Source organism: Protopterus annectens, chromosome 6.part0, assembly GCF_019279795.1.
Source record: "Protopterus annectens isolate FY-2018-M chromosome 6.part0, PAN1.0, whole genome shotgun sequence".
NCBI lineage: Eukaryota > Metazoa > Chordata > Ceratodontiformes > Protopteridae > Protopterus > Protopterus annectens.
In genome coordinates, this window is record NC_056737.1 from 857,357,316 (window position 1) to 857,379,245 (window position 21,930).

At 37.2% G+C, this 21,930-nt stretch overlaps 1 protein-coding gene across 1 annotated transcript in view; it reads right to left on the minus strand.

Annotated features, from left to right (window-relative positions):
- AMN (amnion associated transmembrane protein) overlaps positions 1–11,464 on the minus strand; it is a 151,748-nt gene extending 140,284 nt beyond the window's left edge. Inside the window, exons 1-3 of the mRNA XM_044073589.1 lie at positions 11,425–11,464; positions 10,864–10,982; positions 10,730–10,774 (exon numbers count right to left, since the gene is read on the minus strand). Coding sequence (XP_043929524.1) covers positions 10,730–10,774; positions 10,864–10,982; positions 11,425–11,464 — 204 coding nt within the window. The remainder of the gene's footprint in view (positions 1–10,729; positions 10,775–10,863; positions 10,983–11,424) is intronic.
- Between the last annotated feature and the right edge of the window lie 10,466 nt (positions 11,465–21,930).

Consider the following 21,930-nt stretch of genomic DNA (forward strand, 5'->3'; position numbering starts at 1 on the left):
TATTATTATTATTATTATTATTATTATTATTACAACATTAAATGAATGGCATTACTTTATTGTACCTACTCCCCACAAGAAACATATAGTTTAAGATAAGGTTGCATTTCATGTGACAAAATCTGGATTAGCAGACTATATTTTCCATTATTTCCATTTGCAAAGGAGGCTCATTCCTTACCATAACCAACCCCCAGTGAGTTTGAAGGAGAGGTAGGGGGCATCAGCCCTTCTTACAAACAATATTAATGGAAATACAGTTTGTGATCATTTCTTTGCAATATGTGTCTCAAACCATGAGCACTTCATTGTAAAGTTAAGCAAGAGGTGGGATGATCATATTCACAAAAAATCTTAGTTGGGGTTTATGTTCTGTAAAATTATTCTAATCTCTTTCAGAGGCACTCTAAGCACACAAATAAACTGAATGAAAGAATCTACTGGAGATATTAAATATAAATGGCATAAGAAGTTATGCATTTAGTTAAATTGCATTTTGTTAAAATATTTTTTAAGTTGTGACTTTAGATGAAGGTGTGTTTTGTTGAACTCAGCTGTACTCAGCATTTGTTCAGTTGACTGCAGTTGCTTTATGGGAAATTCATGATGGCTGCTGTTATATGATTGCTGAGTTAATGTATGCAACTAAGGAGTGTGTGGGGGGGCCTCCACCATGTCAGCACTTGTTCTGAGTGCAACTAATTAAATTGTCCACGATCTCTGACAGAACAGGAAGAACAGCATAGTGGTAGTAAAATAACATAGTTGTCAAGACATCCTTAGCAGTAAAGGGAAAAACAGAAAAGGAGTACACAAAAATTAAAATGCAGATATAAAATAGTATATTAAAGTAAGAAATTGTGGATTAGTGAGTTTAAAGTAATTTATAAGGTGCAGAATACATCGTTTTTTGTTGAAAGCTTTAGCTGAAGTACAAAATAATTATTGTTTCCTCTGGGTTAAATGTTTTATTTATTTATATTTATTTATTTAGTTTCTGTTTATTGGGTTTATCCGAATGGTCTTATTGGCAGAGACCCAGGGAGAAAAGCTGCAAATATTTGATTTACTATTTTGTTGTATGATTGGGCGTTCAATGGCATCATTTTGACTCTCTTGTATTTTGCTGGTTTTCTTTTTCTCTGTTTAGCCATATACCTGTGAAAATATGCACATTTAATGTTGCGTCTGCAGCTTCCCCATCCAGCAGAATGCCTTCATTGTGAAGAATCGGTGCATTAAGTTGGTGACAGTTTAAGTACAGTTACTGGAGCTTCTCAAGTGTTACTTCTATTAATTGTGTAATTAAACTCGCACTTTCCTTCATATCTAGTGATGTGTGCTCTCTGCTTACTGGCACTATTATTCAGAGATCTAGCTTTAAATTGTCTGGTCCAACAATGGTCTAAACCTTTTCTCCAAGTATATACAGATTGACTCGGTACACCAGATAAAACTAGAATAGAAGAAAGAATGGGCGATATTAGAAACAGGACTGAAGAAAAAGAAACAAGGTGATAATAAGCATGCGAGCAGATAGTAGTGCAGGTTTAAATGACAAAGTTCCTATCAAACCAATTTTGAAAGCAAGACCCCTACAAAGATAGGGTACTGCTTAGCGCCTGTACTTATTTATTTTTCATCAATTTTTGAAGTTAGTGTTATTGCTAGGAAGTTTGATCTTAGGTTTCAGGTATGAGTTTTTAACAATTTTAATAATGCATTTTGAATGGGAATGTATTTATGAGACATTGGTGCTTTAAATGTTAATTGATTTAATTATGATTTTAAGGAGGTTTTTGTATTTAAATGGAGGGTCAACACACTGTCAGTTAACGTCTGATGAAGCAGATGTAGTCCATGTCTTAATAGATAAGTAGCATGAGATGACCATACCTGTCCTTAATTTACTTTCTCATGGTTGTTAGCTAACCTACCTTGCATAACAGATTACAGTCACTGACTGCAGGAAAAACCTAGGATGCCTGTACAAACTAACAGTGTTGCATATATATATATATATATAAAAAAAATATATATATATATATATCTACCAGACAAGAATATTTCTATGTCTCATATCACCTACTTAGAGGCAATCTCTGCTTGACTTACTAAGCCATGTCTGACCCAGGTCTGTTAGAAATGCTACAGCTAAAAAAATCCCAATCCCTCTGCACCACACAGTCCAGAGACCTCAACCTCATTACCACAATCAACGGAACATACTGGAAAGACAGGTTCATAACCCAGAGACTGCCCATGCTATAGAATAGACTTCCCATACATGTCAAGCAGAGCACCTCACTGGCCCTCTTCAGGAGAAATCTTGATGAGTGGATGGGAAATAGAAAATTCATCCCAGGGATCACTCCAGTGGCTTTCCTCAACAGAGGCACTGGGAACTAAGGTCAGGTGGCATAATTCCAGGGTAATCCTATGGGCTAGGCTTGTAAAGGCTCCAGGGCCATTAGCCTAGTACACATCAATGAACCTATGAACCTATTTGCAAAACTAAACTGATGGTGATTTAGCTTTAAACATATGAACTTGAAGAAAACGGGAACTACTGACTCATGTTGCAAGTGCTTATAGTAATAAAAAATCAATAACAGACACAAGCATGCATGCATGTATGTAAACACACACACACACACACACACACACACACACACACACACACACACACACACACACACACACACACACACACACACATTGCTTGCATGAGAGACCAGGGTCAGTGTTAACATTTCCAGGGTCCCCAGAAAGTGTCAAGTTGAGGGCCCCCTAAACAGTTCCACTTTAAGTATCACACTGTTGCTGCTACCCCTCCTAAGCAACCTTTTAGTTCATGCTGCAGAGTTTTAGGAGTAGTACGTACAGACTGAATTGTAGCTACAATGTTACGTACAACACTGTGCTGGCCCATCTCATACAGGGGCATTCACAGTGACTGGCAATGAGTTGCAGCAGTGATACATTACAACAACTCTATATACAGGATTGTAGTACTGTTTCACCCCCCCATATCCTCCAGGGATTCTCTCTGTTATACCCCATCCCAGGCCCCCCACACCATGCATATTAATTTTTCTTCTTTTTCTCACATTTTGCCTTACTCTTCAGCATTTTCAAGAAGCCACTGTATTCTATATGTTCTGATGTGCATATTAAAGTTTTTTTTACACAATTGTTTCATCCAGTGATGGCTTGAAGAAAAGTTATGATTAAGGAAAGAAATGCAGTGCTGCTGCTCAACTTTAGTTTTTCTTATATGTTTTCAACACACCTTAACTGGCCAAGATGGTACAGCAATAATCATTTAGGAAATAACTCAATTAAGCCAGGACCCTCTGAAACCATAGGGTTACAGACATTCTGAAGTGCATTTTAGAGCATTTTCCAACTTTTTAATTTAATGGTGACCCGAGCAAAAAATTATGAGAAAGAAAAAAACATTTAGCCTTATTTTTATCTTTCATGGAAGACATACATTGCCCCCAAGGCTTAATGTTCAAAGCTGATAAAATAGCAGCTCACAATAAACAAACAGGATAATTGTTTATGAGACTACACAAATCCTACATGGAATGCTGTCTGCCTCTCTACCCCCCCCCCCCCGAAAAGACAGTCACTGCCTCTGCATCCCTCTTGCATTAGACTGGGATGAAAGCAGAGGTTCAAATGGCCACAGTCATGTATTTTCAAGTAACTGCTTTCAATGTACATAGTAAGCCTCCTCATTCCTCAATCCTACCCCTAAAGCAACCAACTGTATGTGTGGCTGATATGTGATTGTGAGCAAAGTGAAAAAAATAATGATTACACTAATGTATTCCACTTTGTTGCGCCTAGATAGTACACTGCCCCTATACTAGCTATAATAACCTTATTTGTACACCTTCGAGGTCTGAAGAAAACTAAAAGAAACAGTGATCACACTGTCTCCAGCCTCAACACAAGCTGTAATGACCTTTTATGCATACTTCTATGGTTTAACTGTAATAAAAATGATAGAAGTAATGACAACATCGCCAACCCATCACACAACCAACAGCAATATTCTTGACACACCTCTAAGAAGGGCTGGTAATTTACAATGGGTGGGGTTGAGGGCAGACACCACCACTAAGTCTACATAAAAAATCATTTACACAGTCTGGGTTGTGCAGACTACTAGACCTACATAAGGTCCAAGTGTCTGAATGTCATGTGATGTATTTTATGTTCTACTTTTGAAATCTTATTGCTTGTTAACTGTATTTTTTTTATTGCTACAGAGAAGAGTTATGTATATGCCTGCCATTATTATGTGTGTGTATTTTGTGTGTGTGTTTGTGTGTGTGTGTGTGTGTGTGTGTGTGTGTGTGTGTGTGTGTGTGTGTGTGTGTGAGTGTGTGTGCGTATGTGTGTGTGTGCGTGTGTGTGTGTATGTGCGCAGAAAAAAATGAATGATATTTCTTGCACACAGACACACACAGACACACACACACACACACACACACACACACACACACACACACACACACACACACACACACACACACACACACACACACAGTGCACATTCACCTCCATTAAAACTGGAGGATTTTTATCTGTTGCATGTTTTTGAGGTGCTAAGGTTAATCAGAACACTTGGATGCATGCACAGATGGACAGACAGGGAGGGATGCAGACTCTACACAGGGAAAAGATATAGTCAGTAACTCAACCACAGCAAAGCCCTGTGAAATGGCAATGCTACTCACTGCACCACCATGGAAAAAACAGTTGCTTTCATACTCATCCTCTTCCTGCCAAACCATGAAAGATAGACACATATTATGTGTAAGATCTATGTTTGTGATGGTAAGTGAAAGAAAACATGGCCAACTTGTTAATCTTAGATACACTGCAGCCACTTCCCCCTATGTGTGTGTGTGCGTGTGTGTGTGTGTATGTGCGCAGAAAAAAATTAATGATATTTCTTGCACACACACACACACACACACACACACACACACACACACACACACACACACACACACACACATTACACAAGCACATCTGCAATACAGATGATGTTTGTGCTACAAAGCAAAATAAATTATTGCCTGCTTGATACTCATACTCCAACACACACACAAACAAGCAAATGCAGTAGTAATACTAGATTTGCATTGATTTTGTTAAATAGCAATACGTTGTGCAACATTAGATTAGTGACTTGTGTAGCAGTTGTCAAACAGCACAGGGGTAACTCACTTTTATTTACCTCATTGAGGAATAATGCTTACTTATCACTGTCACTTGATTTCACAGAATGTCCCTAACTTTGCATCATAATTTTGATCTCTCCTTCATAAAAAAGTTTGATTTGCTAGTAAATCATTCAAGATTATAGATAGTCAATAACTTCAGACATCAGAGTCTCATACTTCTTATTGTCAAGAAAATGAATGTCAATTCAAAATGTGTTATTCTATTAACTATCTAAGTACATGAGAATAATATTTAAAACGTATTCCTGATTTTGAACTTTTATTTTGCTTTTATTTTTGGCTTTGCTTAAGAATGGAATTCTTGAGCAAAGAAGTTGAGAGCTATAGTTTCTGGTGTTCTTACAATATTTATAAAACTCCCTGAAAAAAAAAATCATCCCTGTAGATAGGGGGGGGGGGAGCATCAGCTCTTCTTAAAATCCAAGATATGGACTGAGATTGGTCACTATGGGCTGCTTATCTCTAGCACTTACCGTGCTCATGTTCATTCACTATTTATCGGTCTTATCTTAACATGGTTATACTAGAACTCTGTTTCAGATAAAGTGCTTGATCAGAAAATTTATATTTTTTTCCCTTATTTTCCCTCAGAAGCAGCTTTTGTGGGGTCCCAACACAGTCAAGGAAAATTGAGTGGCCCCCTGCATTCATAGGTACTGCAGGTGCCTAAATATGGCTACAATTTTAATTTTAGAGGAGGAAATGCCCACCAGTATGATTTAATTAAGTCAAGGGCACTATGTCAGTGGTAAAACTATTTAATGAAATGGTGAAGCCTGCTACTTGACAAAACACTGTTACTATAACCAGATACAATTTTGAATTGTAAAGGAGATAATAAGAGTTATTATTACCCACCTGGTTTCTTAAGTACACAAGGTTGCTGTACTAGCTTTTGTTGGTTTGTTTGACAAACATGTAACAAAATATCAAAATAAAATAACTTGCTGTGGCTACCCCCCCCCCCCCCCCCAAGGACCAGGGGCTTGCTGATGCCTAAACCAGCTATGTGAGGAACCAAGACAACTGATTGAGGAAAGTGTAACCATCAAATACTTTGATGCAACAAATGTATTTTAATATACTGAAATGCTGTCTTGGGTACACTTTAACATATAAGGGTATACCAGCTTTTTACAGTGCTATAAACATCACCCAAATGTACAGTAGACTCATAAAATTTAGAAATAACTAGTATTTTAAAAAAGAGAAATGACAGACGACAGCTTGCTTTTTAAGTTTCTAAGTTTTTTAGAGTAGTCATAACGTGTTTATACAAATATAAACAAAGCATTTCACTAAACAATTAATCACAACAAAGTGAGATCAAATGCATTTATTTAGCATAATTGATTAAATGAAACTGAAGGTATTTTCATATGAATCTCCTAAATTGCTACATTACGTGATGGTAAAGGCTAGAAAAGGCATACATCAAGCTAATTTTCACTTTCTGTAGCCTAGCATCTTGTACTCGCCCTTCTCCTGTCTATTTCTGTAGAACATCACTTTGCAGAAGTACTGATGAATTTATCTGTGGGGGTATAATCCAGGATTTCTTCATTCCTGGTTTTTAGGTTTGCTGTGGGATAGAGACGGCAATGTCATGGTAAAATAAATGTCACAGATTTGATTATTAGTTAGCCTCAGTTTTCTTTTTCCATGCATTAGTGTGTTGTGTTTATATATGTGTGTGTATATATATGTGTGTGTATATATATATATATATATATATCTATATATATATATATATATATATATATGTGTGTGTGTGTGTGTGTGTGTGTGTGTGTGTGTCTACTTCTGATTGTCAAAAACACACTTTCTCAACAACCAGAAGATCTAATCCATTTAAGTGAAAGTGCACTAAATCGAAAGTGCACTTTCACAAAAGCTGGTCTCCGAAGCACATTACAGTGGGGATAAGGAAAAATATCCTTTTCTCCACTGTAGTGCAATCTCAGAGTTAGTATATTTAAGTAGGGTGGTGTGGGTGGTGCAGCCCCCCATATGGGGGGTGCAGGGGGGGCTTGCCCCCCTGCAAAATACTGTTTAAAGTATTTTTTTTGTTTGTTTTTTTCCGGTTCGGAGAACAGGCTTTTGTGAAGGTGCACTTTCGAAATAGTGCATTTTAGCTTTAATGGGTCGCGATGTTTCTTGTTCGAGGGGTCTATTTGATTCACTGAAAACTCATTTCACTGAATTTCAAAACACACAACAAATCACTGAAAGCTCAAATCACTGAAAACTCATTTCACTGAATCAAATTTCACTGAATGTAAGTACTGTTGGGCAAATAAAATGTATATGCCCTTTTCCCCACTGTAATGTGATTCTGGAGTTAGTATATAGAGTTGGGGGGGTGGGCACAGCCCCCAACATTGGGGGATGTGGGGGGCCCACCTACTTAGCTTTTATATGTATGAATCTTATTTCACAGAAAACTAACAATATAAAACCAAAATTAGGTGTGGGGCTATGCCCCCCCACACTTGGGTTTTCAGTGATTTGAGCTTTCAGCGATTTTTTGAGGGTGAATTGAAATTCAGTGAAATGAGTTTTCAGTGAATCAAAGTAGACCCATATATATATATATATATATATATATATATATATATATATATATATATATATATATACATATGGGTCTACCTGACTTTATCAAAATCCCATATTATCGGATCTCAGTTTGTCGACACTCTGAATATCAAACTCCCAATTCATCGAAGTAACGGCATAACAAAGATCTTCCCAGGGTAAGTAACCTGTTGTATGAGATGGCAAACTTTACCCTTTTCCCAACTGTAGTGTTATTTTGGAGTTGGTATATTTAGTTAGGGGAGGTGTGGGGGTGCAACTCTCCACATTGGGTGGTGCGGGGGGCATAGCCCCCCACCTGGTTGGGTTAGGGATGGTTCGGTTTGGGTTTGTTTTTGTTTTTTTGGGTAAGTGGTTACTTACCCTGGGAAGATCATCATTGTGTATTTTTTAAAAATTAATTGCTAGATTTGTTTATTCTTACTGTTACTCGATGCAGTGTCTCTGCTCACAATGTACTAACATTAATCTATAATGGTAACAAACTTTTGAGATTAAATAAAATACAAGCTGTTATGAATATCGTAAAACTTATAATCATGCTGGTCTTATTCAGGCATAAGGCCATGACTACAGCCCAGTTGATCCAATGACAATTAGCAATGTTGGCATTTGATGGTGCAGGTATGGAGAATGGGCGTGCCCTTCTTTTGGGGAGGATGCTCAGGCACACCTCTATGGCTGAGCCATGGTGAAAGCTGTCACATGTGGTGGAGGGGTCTACAAGGGGGCAAGGCTTTGGCTGGCTCACATTCAGATGTGTGGATGATACCCCTCAAGCCTATTGAACACTACCCCCTTGAATACCGTGAGCATGCTCAGGGGTAGTTAAGAGGCATAAACAAGAAAACTCTCCTCAGCAGCAATAGATACCTTGAGCCCCTCACCAGCCAGAAGCATGGGTTGGAAGAATGTAGAGCCCAGTAGTCTCAGACAATGAGGAGAGGATACAGACATAAATACTTCTGCCAGCAGTCAGAAATGTCAGTCATTGTAAGCTAGTACAGCATGCCTGACCACTGCAGCTAGCAGCTAGTATACCCAAACATGCATTTAACTATCCTGTATGCATTCTAACAAATGAGAATGTACTAGTAGAAATAATGGTATAAATAAGTTAAAAGTGCAGAGTTTAGGAGCAGGAAATAATACTGCTGAGTACATTGACTTTTACAGAGTGTGCTTTTACAAGTGTGAATTTGAATAACTACATTTCAGTGATACTTTAGTATAGCTTCCTTTTTAAAGATAATACAGAATTGCACTGAAACATTAAAAAGTATACTGGTGGCTGCAAGAAACATTAAAAAGTATATTGGTGACTGCAAGAAAAGAATGTAGGAAGTACTTCAAAGTAGGTTAAATTTTCAGGTTTACATTTTGTGTTTGTTTTTGTCACAGTGGGCCTCAGTGGAACTTACAAAATGTTGATTGCCATGGAACAGTGGTCACAGATTGTACTGTACTCATAGCCGGCCTTAGGCATAGGCCAACTAGGCAGCTGCCTAGGGCGCCACTGTAGCAGGGGCACTTTTCCATTATTTATTTGGTGTAGGCAGACCAGGATGGGGGCACTGGATAGTGTGGTGCAGGGTGCCATGGAGACCTTTTGCCTAGGCCACCAGTTGACCTAAGGCCGCTCCTGACTGTATTGCAAAAAAGTTATCATCTTGAAGTACATTTTGTTAGTTTGCTGTTAATACAACCACTGTCTCCTAAAATCTCAGAGTTGTACCCACCCTGACTTTAACAGCCTCTTTCTCCAGCTGGCATTCAAGCCTAACTTTAATATGGTATACTCCTGTTAGCTACTTGGGATTGTCGAAATTTGATTCCTAAATGTTTTTTGCAATCATGCTTTGGCTACGCTATGCAATACTTAAAGATTTTGTTTTGGGTGTGACACTTTTTTATCATCTGTTGCTTGAAAAGTCATGCACCTCTTCTTAGCAAAAAGACAATAAGAGACATCCTTCATAGGCATATGATATTTATTTTCTGACCATTACGTTTGTTATTAAGGCAAGACTTTACCAGGTGCCATTATGGGAATAAAGTACGTCTGGTGTGTGTGTGTGTGTGTGTGTGTGTGTGTGTGTGTGTGTGTGTGTGTGTGTGCGTGTGTGTGCGTGTGTGTGCGTGTGTGTGTGTGTGTGTGTGTGTGTGTGTGTGTGTGTGTGTGTGTGTCTTTGTGTTTGTGTGTGTGCACACATGAGTGTATACATATGCGAGTGTAGGGCAGTGTTACCCGATTAATAATACCACCTAAAATACCACCTACTGGTCAAATGAAGTGTAGCATTGGTAATAACAGGGAAACAATGTTGCCTTTTTGCACACATCTACTTCTGAATAAAATCTTTTTATCATTTATCAAGAAGACATTCTACACCTTTGAAAAGTTATTCACCAGCATTTACCTCCTATCTTGTAGAAACCCTGCAATTCTCTCTCCTTCCGTCTGGTTGGAGACAGATGATTGCTTCATAATACTAGCTGTTTGTGCACAATTCACTCCAAAACTCTACATGCATTTCTTAAATCCTGCTGTTTGTGCGCTAACTTTCTTTCCATTATGATCATTATCCTACCTGATAAAGAACTGGGGTTGGGGTGCGGGTTGTGAGGCTGGTTTCACATCTAGTAACTGCAATACTGCTATGATGCATGTGGCAATAGCAGGAACACCTGAATGATACTATATATCATATCTCGAAATCAGATCGCTATCTTATAACGCTTATGGAACCACATGCATATTTTCTTTTACTTTTTCACTTTTAATACTGAGCATATCTATATATATATATATATATATATCCAGGCAGTGACTAGTCTGTCATTCACTCACTTGTCAGACTTACCATTTCTGTTAGCAGATGTGTTGACTGGACATAAACAGAGACACTCTGTAAAATAATAAACATAGTAAGAAAGGATTAGTAAATGTCCTCATAAAATTTACAGGTGAAATACTGAAACATGTGAAAGTCAGTACCATTCTGCTGTCAAAATAGATTTTGTCTTTAAAGCAGGGGACCCTGGCTTTGTCCCAGTTTGTTGCATTGTCAAAGTTTGTATCTGGGATCCACTGTTTATAGACTGCTCCTATTAGGCCTGGTAAAAGGAAAACAATGACATTAAAATTCTAGTATGAGACACCATCCAACTGCAAAAGCTGGAAAATATTTGACTCTGAACTATTACCAAGTATTCTAACTGTGCAAATAAAATATTTTAAGAATTTAAGGAACAACAGTGGACATGTTTCCTGTAGTTGTGCACCTTCTCATGTACATACACATAGCTGCTGCTAACATGGAAAAAGTTTAAACAAAAACTTACACATGAGCTTTAGGTATCATGACATAGTTATATACAATCCGTCTTGTTAGTATATTCTACCACTAACCACAGGTTGTTACAAGTAACACTCTTCATCTGGATTTAGAACATTATACAACACATGTTTTTCTTTAATTTTTATTCCAAATGACTAGACACAAACATCCCACTAATAAAATGTTTTTTTTTTGAGAAAACTATGTAAATTACTTACCAGACTTTAAATACAGAATGAACAGAAGTACTGTCTTCATGGTTTGCGGTTACCTGTGAAGTGCCTTCTGCCTCTAGTTCTAAACTTTGGACTGCAGCAAGACTTCTGGTATCACATGATAAGTGTATAACTTGTAGAAACTGGTGGTTAAAAGAGGCTGCCATACAAAACTTAGTAAAAAATTAAGCTTTACAGCACTGTTCTGCTTTATTCATTAGTAGAATTGTTTTAGCTTACTTTCAAGCAGCTCTGCAACTAATTATCTACCTGGCAACAAAATATTTAGTAAAACATTCAAGAGGTTTAAAACATCTATTTTTTTTTTGTTTGTTTGTTTACTGAGCACATGCTTTAGAATGATAACCAGCTTTCCGCAGAGTTGAAACTAAAAAAGGCAAATGAAGCGATTGTAATGTATGGGTATAGCCAAGCGGCGTGCCTTCGTTGAAGGTTGGAAGTCGAGCTGGCACCTTGGCACCCGTAAAAAATCTACTGCTGTGGAGTTCCGCTGTGGTGACCCCTAACCAGGAAAAGATGAAAGAAGAACAAACAAACTCAGTATGTGCTCAACTGTGTACATTTCTTTTAAGCATGGCTAAGAAACATTATGGAATACAGAGAGCTGAATCACTGAATGTGTTGAACTCTCTAAAGTAATACCAGCAGTGCAGATCTGTACATAACATGATTGCAAATAAGGATGGTCCTCTCACATCTACTATGAGCCCCTAAGTAACTACTTCCTGAACCTTCAGCTAGGTGAACACAAATGGATGAAACTTCAACCCACTGAAAAAAATACAATAAGCTTCTTTTGTCTATCATATGGGACACCACCCCAGTAGCCCTGTTACTTGTATATATACCAACGCAGACATCATACAAGAGAAATCTGAATAAAAAATATATATACTTCTCTCAGCACTGTAATAGAAACAGCACCAGCAAGGATTTCCTATGAGATAAACTAGATGATGAGTTGTAGCACTTTCAGCTATTACCAACAAGTGGTGACCTCATCCACCTCACACTTGACCACCTGTATGGAAGCCAGTCCTCTCAGAAGACTCTTTTGTGGTTGAAGAGGGCAAGAGGTGAAAATGATATGTGCACTTCATAACTGTACATGTGATAATGTTTGGAGACGTATGCACATTTATTAAAAGCTGGGTGGGAGAAGGTTAATAATGTGAGATGTGGGTACAGAAATGCGACTTGTGGACCCTGTCAACAGTACAAATAGTCCAAAAAATTGTGGACTTCATATCTTAAATAATGTTATATTTGTTATGGTTCACATGATTTTAAATTGTATTTAAGATTTGCTGCTATTTTAGTATTTTTTTAAAGTTAGCACAATATATTTTACAGTTTATTCCCATAAAAAGAAAATATTTCACCCAAGTTTATTTTAATAATGCCTTATAAGTGATTACAGTGTAGGAGTAGTTTTAGCTAGTTATTTTTTAATTATTAATTTTTTGACTTGGTTGGCCACACTGGGCCTATGGATTATTTCAGAGGAAGACCCAAGGTGGTATTTACACATAACAGGGAATGTTTAACCTACACAAAGTAACAAGTCCACGGTTGCTTTATGTAAAACATACCAGCTCAGACACATGGGACTTCAGACTGGCATTTCATCCAAAAGACAACCCTCTGAACTCTAGGATCCTCCTATGCTGCAATTCAGTGTTAGTACTGGAACATAAATCCAAGTACCTGATGTGGACATAAAACTCATAGTGCTCAAAACTTCCCAGTATCAAAGTCTAAGCACTGACATCTTGCTTTATAAACAAGTGTAGTGTGAGACTAATCTTGATGAAAAAGAGAAAAAATTATGTCCATGCTTAAAATAATCAGTGCATCAGCTGTAGATGGATAATCCAAAACTGAATTGTATTAATTTTCATTCTTTCTTTTTATTTATATTCTTTATAGAAATCAAGAAGCAACATAAAACCCTGGAAACCAAGAAAATTGTAGATGCACTTGATGAGAAACAAACACTACACTATGGAAAACACTAATACTATAGGACCAGTAAATTATAAAAAAAAAATCAGCAAAAACTTGATTTTGTTATGGCATAGTTTTAAAATTATCCATCTTCTCTTTATAGTTTAAGAAACAAATTATGTATTTTCAGATCCTTTTTGTGTAAAGTGACAAAAGAAATTAACATATTCTGTTAAGGCAGTTGCTTATACTTATCAATAAACTATTTAAAACAGATCCAATAAATGTTCACTCTCTAAAAAGCTTGTGTTTTTTCATTGCAGAATATACCAAGTACAAGTATTGACTCTGTTAGGAACACACAGCATTTTTATATTCCTTAAATAGAAAACTTCAGAGTAGGTTAAGCACTTCTCCTGTAGCAATCAAAATTCAACTTTTAAGGTATGGGTGTGGTATAAACATTGTTAATGTGATTTCAATTTTGATCACTGCCATGACGGTGTAAAATATTTCCCCATGCAGCACAGCACAATTCAAACAAATCATTTTTGACTAAAAGTGCATTTCATACTCTTGGTCACAAATTGGTGTGTTGTTCCTTAAAATTCCTGTACATTTCATTGGGTAAGCAAATTAGTTTTGGAGAGTAGTAGAAGCAACACATCATTTTAGATATATGCCACTTCTCTCTCTGTCAGCTATGTATATCATTTCCTTAAATTTCAAAACAAAGAAGGTGTTTTAAAAACAAAGAATAATGCTCACTACACTCTGTTAGCCTGATAATAAACAAGACTTATAAAATACAACAAAAAAACAGGCTTAAATTTCTAATTATTTTAATAAACGTGGTTTCTACTGGACGCTTGGATTTATTTTTACATGCTGGCTGCGTGTTTTTTCTACAAGCTATTGCCCAGTGGATGAGTAGGTTCGAATGAACACTCTATGGTGATTTTGACTCTTTTTTATTGGATTAAGAGTTCGCAAAGTAAAGCGGTTTGTAGGTTACAGCTTCGTTTCTTTTTGTGGAACATTTGGTTACCTTTTGTGACTGACTTGAATTGAACAAAGAAGGTGTTTTGTTTTCATAAATAACAAGACAAACCGATTTTTTCTCAAAATATTCAAAATTTGATATGTTTAAAACACAATAATAACAATAATGTAGCTAAAATACCTTTTTATGAGTGCATTAAGGTACTTTATGGTGTTTGTGATATCGTGATGCTATATGTCAAGGTTTAGAAAAACATCTTTGGCCTTTCCTTAGAATACACCCAGGTATTTGGACATCACACATAAGATAACATGCCATGCCTTACAATTTATGATATATATTCTTAAGTAACATCACTGTTTTAATTACAAAATTTCTTCAGGATGGCATATTCATTGACTTACCACTGTCTCAGTGAAGAAGCACTTCCTCACATAACTAATGAGCTGCCACCCTTCAACATTCCACATGTGCCACTATGTTTTAATACATCTCCTCTTCTGAAATACATTGACATCTTAGATTTTAAGAACCCTGTCATGACCAGTTTCTCCCTCTTTTCCTCTAAGCTACAAATACTGCATTCCTTTATTTTCTCCTTATATATCCATCACATATGAGATTCCCTGCATTATCTTCCTTATATATCTTCAGTGTTGGTGTCTGTAGAACTAACTGCACACTATACTCCAGATACAATCTCAAGAACTGTCAGCATCTTTTCTAATGATGGTGCTTCTCCATATTCATCCTGAAATCACTCTCTCTCTTCTTTAGTGTTATCTCACATGAACTGCCCGCTGTTAGATCTTCTAAGATAACTGCGCCAATCTATCTTTCTGTTTTGATTCTTTTATCTGTCTCATATTGGTTTACACATCTTTTTTTTTCTTTTTGAGTTTCTGTTACTGAGGTACACCATCTTGTAGTTCTTTGTTTTGAATCTACGTTGCAGCACACGTGAGTATTTGTATTATCCTTTGCAGTCCACTACCCTTCCATACAGCCTCTGATGAAGTGCTTTGTGCCATCTGCAAAGAGACATACATTCCTTCCATTCCCTCTGCAGTTGAGGTTAATGCAGATTGATCCCAGAAATAAGGTCTGTTTCCCTTTGGATTTAATTTACTGTTGATCTCATCTTCTTGTTATTCAGACATTTTTTTAGCAAAGAACAGCATTCAAGAACTTGCTACAGGGTAGCCAGGATGTTTCTTAAATCATTTGCATGAGACTGTCAATGGGACGGTCACAGATGATATTAATTTCTAGATAGGACATGTCCACATCCACTCCCCTGCCTATTAATTTGGTAACTGTAAACTAACTTTATCACAGATCTTTTATACTATTTCTCTGCTGTATAAACATACAGCTTTTGGATTCTGCACTTAAAATTATCAACATCCCCTTCCTATAGAAGTATTTTTATCAGCTTTCCAAACCAATGAAAACAAACTAAATTATCTATCATTTATTATCTATCTGCTGTTGCCACTTTTGTGAAGTAATTTCACATTTCCCTCTCTGCAGTTCTTATTTACTACATATCCACCCATGACTTAAACAAAACAAGACTAGTTAACAGAGTTATTAGGTTCACTGCTTTTAAAATTATGGGGCTGGATCTTGGTGGGTTACATCGCTCTTCCCACCTTTAGTTGTTAAGAATTCTTTCAGTATTTCATTTTGCTTCTTATGCATCAGGGATGGTATCCATTCATCTACAAGAAGGAGTTTTCTTGTGTGGTATGAGTGTCTCTTAGAATACTGAACAGAGGTATTTGATCATTCTTTATGTTGTGTCACTACCACTGTCGGGTGGCATCATCCACTTCTCTTTGTCGTGTCACTACCGCTGTCTGTTGACATCATCCGCTTCCCTGTCTCAGGTCCTGTTCTGCCTTTTTAGTCTTCATTTTCTATTCCTGAAACATCTGTGAAAGTTCTTATGCGTTTTTCCTATGATAAGGTACATTATTTTCTTACTTGAAACCTTTGCTGCCATGGTACCATTCTCTGCTCATTCTGCTGTACCTGTTGTGCTTCTTTGCCCTTGATTACCCGTGTTTTCTTATATTTTTATATGACCTTCCTTCATCTTTAATGTTTTTCATCTCGTTTGGAACCTACAGGTAATTAGATTATTGACTTGTTTTTTTTTTTTTTTTTTTTTTTTTTTTAGAAAAGACAAATTATATTTGTAGTTGCATCTTTGTTTCCCCACAATTCTTGTACATTTCCTTCTAATTTTTTTCCCTTTGTATTTGAGGCTGCCTCTCATTGTGTCCATCTCAAACTGCCTTAACTGTACCACTTTGATTAGAATAGCTTGACTTCAGAGTATTGTGACCTGCATTGTGTGACACATCATCATTGGTTCTTACTGTGGGGTGGAAGACAAGACTTTCAAAAACATGACTCTCCTCTTATCACTCAGAGTTATAAAGAGGTACAGTAAAAGACAGAGTGAGCCTGCTGGAAAACACTGTTGCCTGTTTAAGGCAATATGCCTCTGTGCCAACATTAAAAGACATTTCCTGACAGGGTAGTTGTTTTCACTTACTATCTGGTTATGGCTGTAGATATATGCAAGCATTAATGTAATTAGGATTTGTTTTTAATTTTCTTGCATGACTTCTAATCAGAAAACTAGCAGTTTCACAGTTCTTCACTTTCCCTTCTGCATTTACCAGCATGCATCAGGTGTACTTGGATTTACCTTGCTAGTATTCTGTGAAAAACAAAAAAGAGAAAGAAAGAAAGAAAGTGAAATGTGGCAACAAAAAAAATTAACTAACTACTGATTAGATAAGTAATTATGCATCCAATATTTCCCACTCATTAAGGAACAAACTACATGACATGTACACATTACGTAATACACATTTATATATGTGCAGTACAGACATATAAATGATGCATTTAAAGTCATTTTTGTAACTTCACCTTCTTGCAGTTTGCATTATGCCCCATTTTAGAACAAATGATTTTGCTACTGATCCCACACTAGATAATTACATAATGAACCTCTCTGCCTCTTTACTGCCTGAAATATTGCTAGGTCCCCAAAGTCCACCACCAAATGTGAAGTTGTATGCTTATCTCTGTGCCTACTGTGATCCCTGCTATCAGCTACAATCCTACTTGCCAAACACCGCTCAGAGGCTTGTGCAACACTGGACATGCAATAAATGTTTGGAAGCTAGTCAGTTATCTAAAATGAGATATGTTTTGACTTGTATATAAAGATATTGCATTCTAATCGGCTTGGTGTACTATACTGCAGCGATTTTCAGAGAACCTAATATAACAAATGGAATAAAGCAAAAAGTGTGTAAATATAGCAAATAAAGTCAAGTTGAAATGGAACAGTAACTCCATTAAAAACATGTCTTACATGTTTTTTTTTACTTATATACACAGCGTTATATGTTTTAATCTGTTTGTACTTCCTATGTTTTTTTCACCCCCCTCATGTGGAAGTACTAATTTAATAAAATGGAAACAACAACAACAGTAATTGAAACAAAAATAAATAAATAATAACTAGCTATTTTTTTTAAATATAATAATATACTTCTAGGTAAGCCATATTGAGGAATAATGGACCTGCAGAAGGTATGAACCCTCTCTCTGCTGTGTTGGCCTCAGACTATCTTTGGGTAGTCAAGTTTTCCACAATACTGCCCCTCTCTCTCTCTCTCTCTCTCTGGCATGATTTGTATATGCAAATGTTAATGTATATGTGCAGGGCATGTGCATATATGATCATGCACCCCATCTGTAACATTCATCCACAGTAAAATTGTATAAGACTTATTTTCTTGATGCAGTACAATTTTTAATATGTTATGCAGAAGAATCACCTTAGACCAGACATATACTGGCAATATGATCAGCCTATGTGTATAGCCAGGTTGGGGAAAAAAAGAGACAGGGTAAAAGAAAAGCAAATAAAATAAGACACAAGAGGCAAGAATAAACTTTTATTTTTCATGACTGAAGAAAAAATATATACTATAATTCATGACCAACTAACATGCATCAGAAGCTTTTACTAAAACATCTTAAACACATTCTAGCACTTGAACTAAAGTCTTAAAAGTAATACCCATCAGAAGCTTTTATTAAATCACCATAAAAACATTTTAGCGCTTTGTCTAAAGCCTTCAAAAATTCCTTGAAGGCTTTAACCAAGGACATTTTTAAGTTTTAATAAAGGCTCCTGATGCATGTTATTTGCTTGTGAATTATTTTAAGAAGAAACTCTGGGGAAGGGGGAGCTCAAGAAGGTATTGCAATGTGTACACATTGCTATACCCTTTTAGTATTCAGCAAGATCCCCAACCACAGAGCTGAAAGGTGCTCTAGTACAAAGATGTTAAGCACTGCATAGGGCTGGCTCTACTGCTATCCAGAATGCTGATGAGGCAGTCTGGGGGAGAGGCATATGCCAATTAGCCATGTGTTCCCTCCACCCTAGAACTGCCTCCAGGAATTAGTGTACACACTAAGCAATTCAATAAATCAATTGGCTATGTAGAGCAGCACAGCCAACCTCACCATTTTGCAGTAATGACCATGGCCAAAATTCCATGCTAACCTACCTTACGTGACCATGGAATAGTGAAAAGGGGGAGAGGGAAGCCACTAGACACTAGGAAATACTCTACTTTTAAATGCCATAATGGCATGGACAACAATGTGGGGAGTGGGGTTTTGGGAATCACTAGGCACTATGAATAAATGAAGAGTAAAGTGCCATAATGGCACAAACATCAGTACAGGGATCAGGGTTGGGGAGACACTAGACTGCCTTAATTCTGCCTTCATTCTATCTCTCCATAAAAGAGGCAAAGACAATAACATATCCAACTTCCGGCCCATAGCCATCCTCTCCCCAACTACCAAACTACTAGAAAAATGCATTTACATTCAGCTCATGTCATTCTTAGCCAATAACCAACTAATCACTCCAACCCAGCATGGCTTCCGTCCAGGCCATAGTACAACCACTGCACTTCTCTCCTTCCTAGAGACAATAAATCTTTCCCGGGACTCTGGAAAAATAGTTTCTACTGTCCTTCTAGATCTGTCCAAGGCATTCAATACCATCTCACACACCCATCTCTTAAACCATCTCTCTGACCTTAATCTCTCCCAGAATACCTTATCCTGGTCCTCAAGATACCTCTCCAATAGATCTCAAGCTGAAAAATGGGGGACAGGCACCTCAACCTTCCTTTCCACCCCCACTGGGGTTCCCCAGGGATCCATACTCGGTCCAATGCTTTTTAACATCTTTATTAACAATTTCCACAAAGCCATACCCAATACCAAAATTGTACAATATGCAGACGATTCCACATTAATCTGCAGTGCCACCAACCTCCCAGAGCTTCAGACACTGACCTAAGCTGCTTTCTCCACCACTGAAAATTGGATGCTTCAGAATCACCTCTCACTAAATGCCAGTAAATCCAAAATACAATTATTCTCTCCTTCAAAAGCTTCCTCTCTTGATAAAAACTCGATCCAAATCATTAGCCAAAACAACTCCACTATAGAGGTTGTTCCCTTTGCCAAACTGCTTGGGGTCACTATTGATGAACACCTAAAATTCGACACTCACATCCAGCAAAACATTACGAAAACCCATATAAAACTTGGTACGCTCTACAGGAACATCCAATTTCTCATTCCTTCCACCAGACAAACGCTTGCCACTACCTGTCTACTCCCATCACTAATGTATTGCGCTCCTCTATTAACTAACTTATCTGCCACACTCACTTCAAAATTGGAAGTCTGTTATAATAAGATTTCTAAATTTATAACCAAAGCCAAATACTCCTCCCATCATTGTATTGCCCTTAGTTTGTAACACTGGTTTGAACTCTCCAACCACCTAGACTATCTTTAGATTACCACAGCCCACAAACTAATCTTCCAACCCTCTAAGTGCCCTGCTCTATGCAACATCCTTCTCCCCTACACCCCTCAGAGAACTCTCAAATCTACTCACCAAACCTAATCTGTGTCTGAAAACCCAATCGCCCTGCTGGTCAACTCCTGCTATCCTTTTCCTTAGCAAAAAAAAAAATGGAATTCTCTTCCTTCCTCTCTAAGGACCTGTGCAAACTTTGAAAACTTTATATCTCAGTTACATTCCTACCTTTACTCTAACAGAAAATGCAACTGCATTCTCCCCACCTAGTCCTATAATTCTCTCTCCACCTATGATTACTAGCCTCTCTAGCTATGATCTATAGGCTACCACATATATGTATATATTGTAAATATCAAATTTGTACCATGTACTTAAGAATTTAGACCTGCTCTCTAACATGAAATGTAACTGTAAATTGTTCATTAATAATATTCTGTCTGTACCTAAAGGTAACATGTACCTAAGAAATTACACCTGCTCTCTAGCATGAAACATAATTGTTCTTCTTTTCTATATTGTATCTGTATCTAAACTTTGTAACATGGAACTTTTCTCCCCATGCCTCCACTGAAAATGGGCTCCCTGAGCCCAGTGGACATCCCTGGTTATCAAACTGGAAATAAAATAAATAAATAAATAGACACCAGAGGGGGCCTACAAACATGCCATAAAGGCACTTAAACTATTATAATGATCAAGGGTTTGAGATAACTACCAGAGGGCAGACAAGTCAAGGCAACAGCTATGGAGACTGTGTGGTGTGTGTGCGTGTGTGTACGTGTGTGTGTGTGTGTGTGTGTGTGTGTGTGTGTGTGTGTGTGTGTGTGTGTGTGTGTGTGTGTGTGTGTGTGTGTGTGTGCTTGTGTTTGAATATGTACTTGTGTGAGTGGAAGAATGAGTGGGTGACAATGGCTACAGAAGCAGCAGTTTACTACCCTGATGCAGAGATCAGCAATGATATTCATGTTGCAGTAGTAATTGTGATACAGAGACATACAAATTATTGATAAACAGGTCTTTTCTCATTGTGGCTAACATGTCTCTGAATTGAAAAATACCATGTCATAGGAGCAAAGCCTTTTAATGCAAGCTGTGCATCTCGTAATAGGCCCTTTAATGAATTCCTGGGTTTTTCTTGGTAGTAGTACAGACATTGGTGGCTTCAGTATTGTTTGAAAGAATTGCAGGCTTTAAAGATGTTCTTTTGTGCTACAAGGAATATAACAGCTATTACACTGAGAAGTCTTAGGTGTTTTATTGAGAAGTCAGTGTCTTATGTACAGAGCGAAACAAAATCATAAAATACCATGCTTTTCAGGCAGAAATGAGAGCAATGTAGAAAAAAGATACGCGGACAGTACCAAAAGTAGTAGGCACAAAAGGTCTAATAAAAGAATTTACAGTAATACTTAGATATGCTACTAGTACATGTAACCCTAAATGAGGCAGTGCTTGGCAGATTGCTGGTGCTGAAAACAGTTCTTTTGGCTAACATCAAAGAATGAAGCAATATTAATTTCATGAAATCTAATTGTACCTTGACTTGAGTGGGGTTAATTCCCATCTTGGTATTAGAAATCCAAAA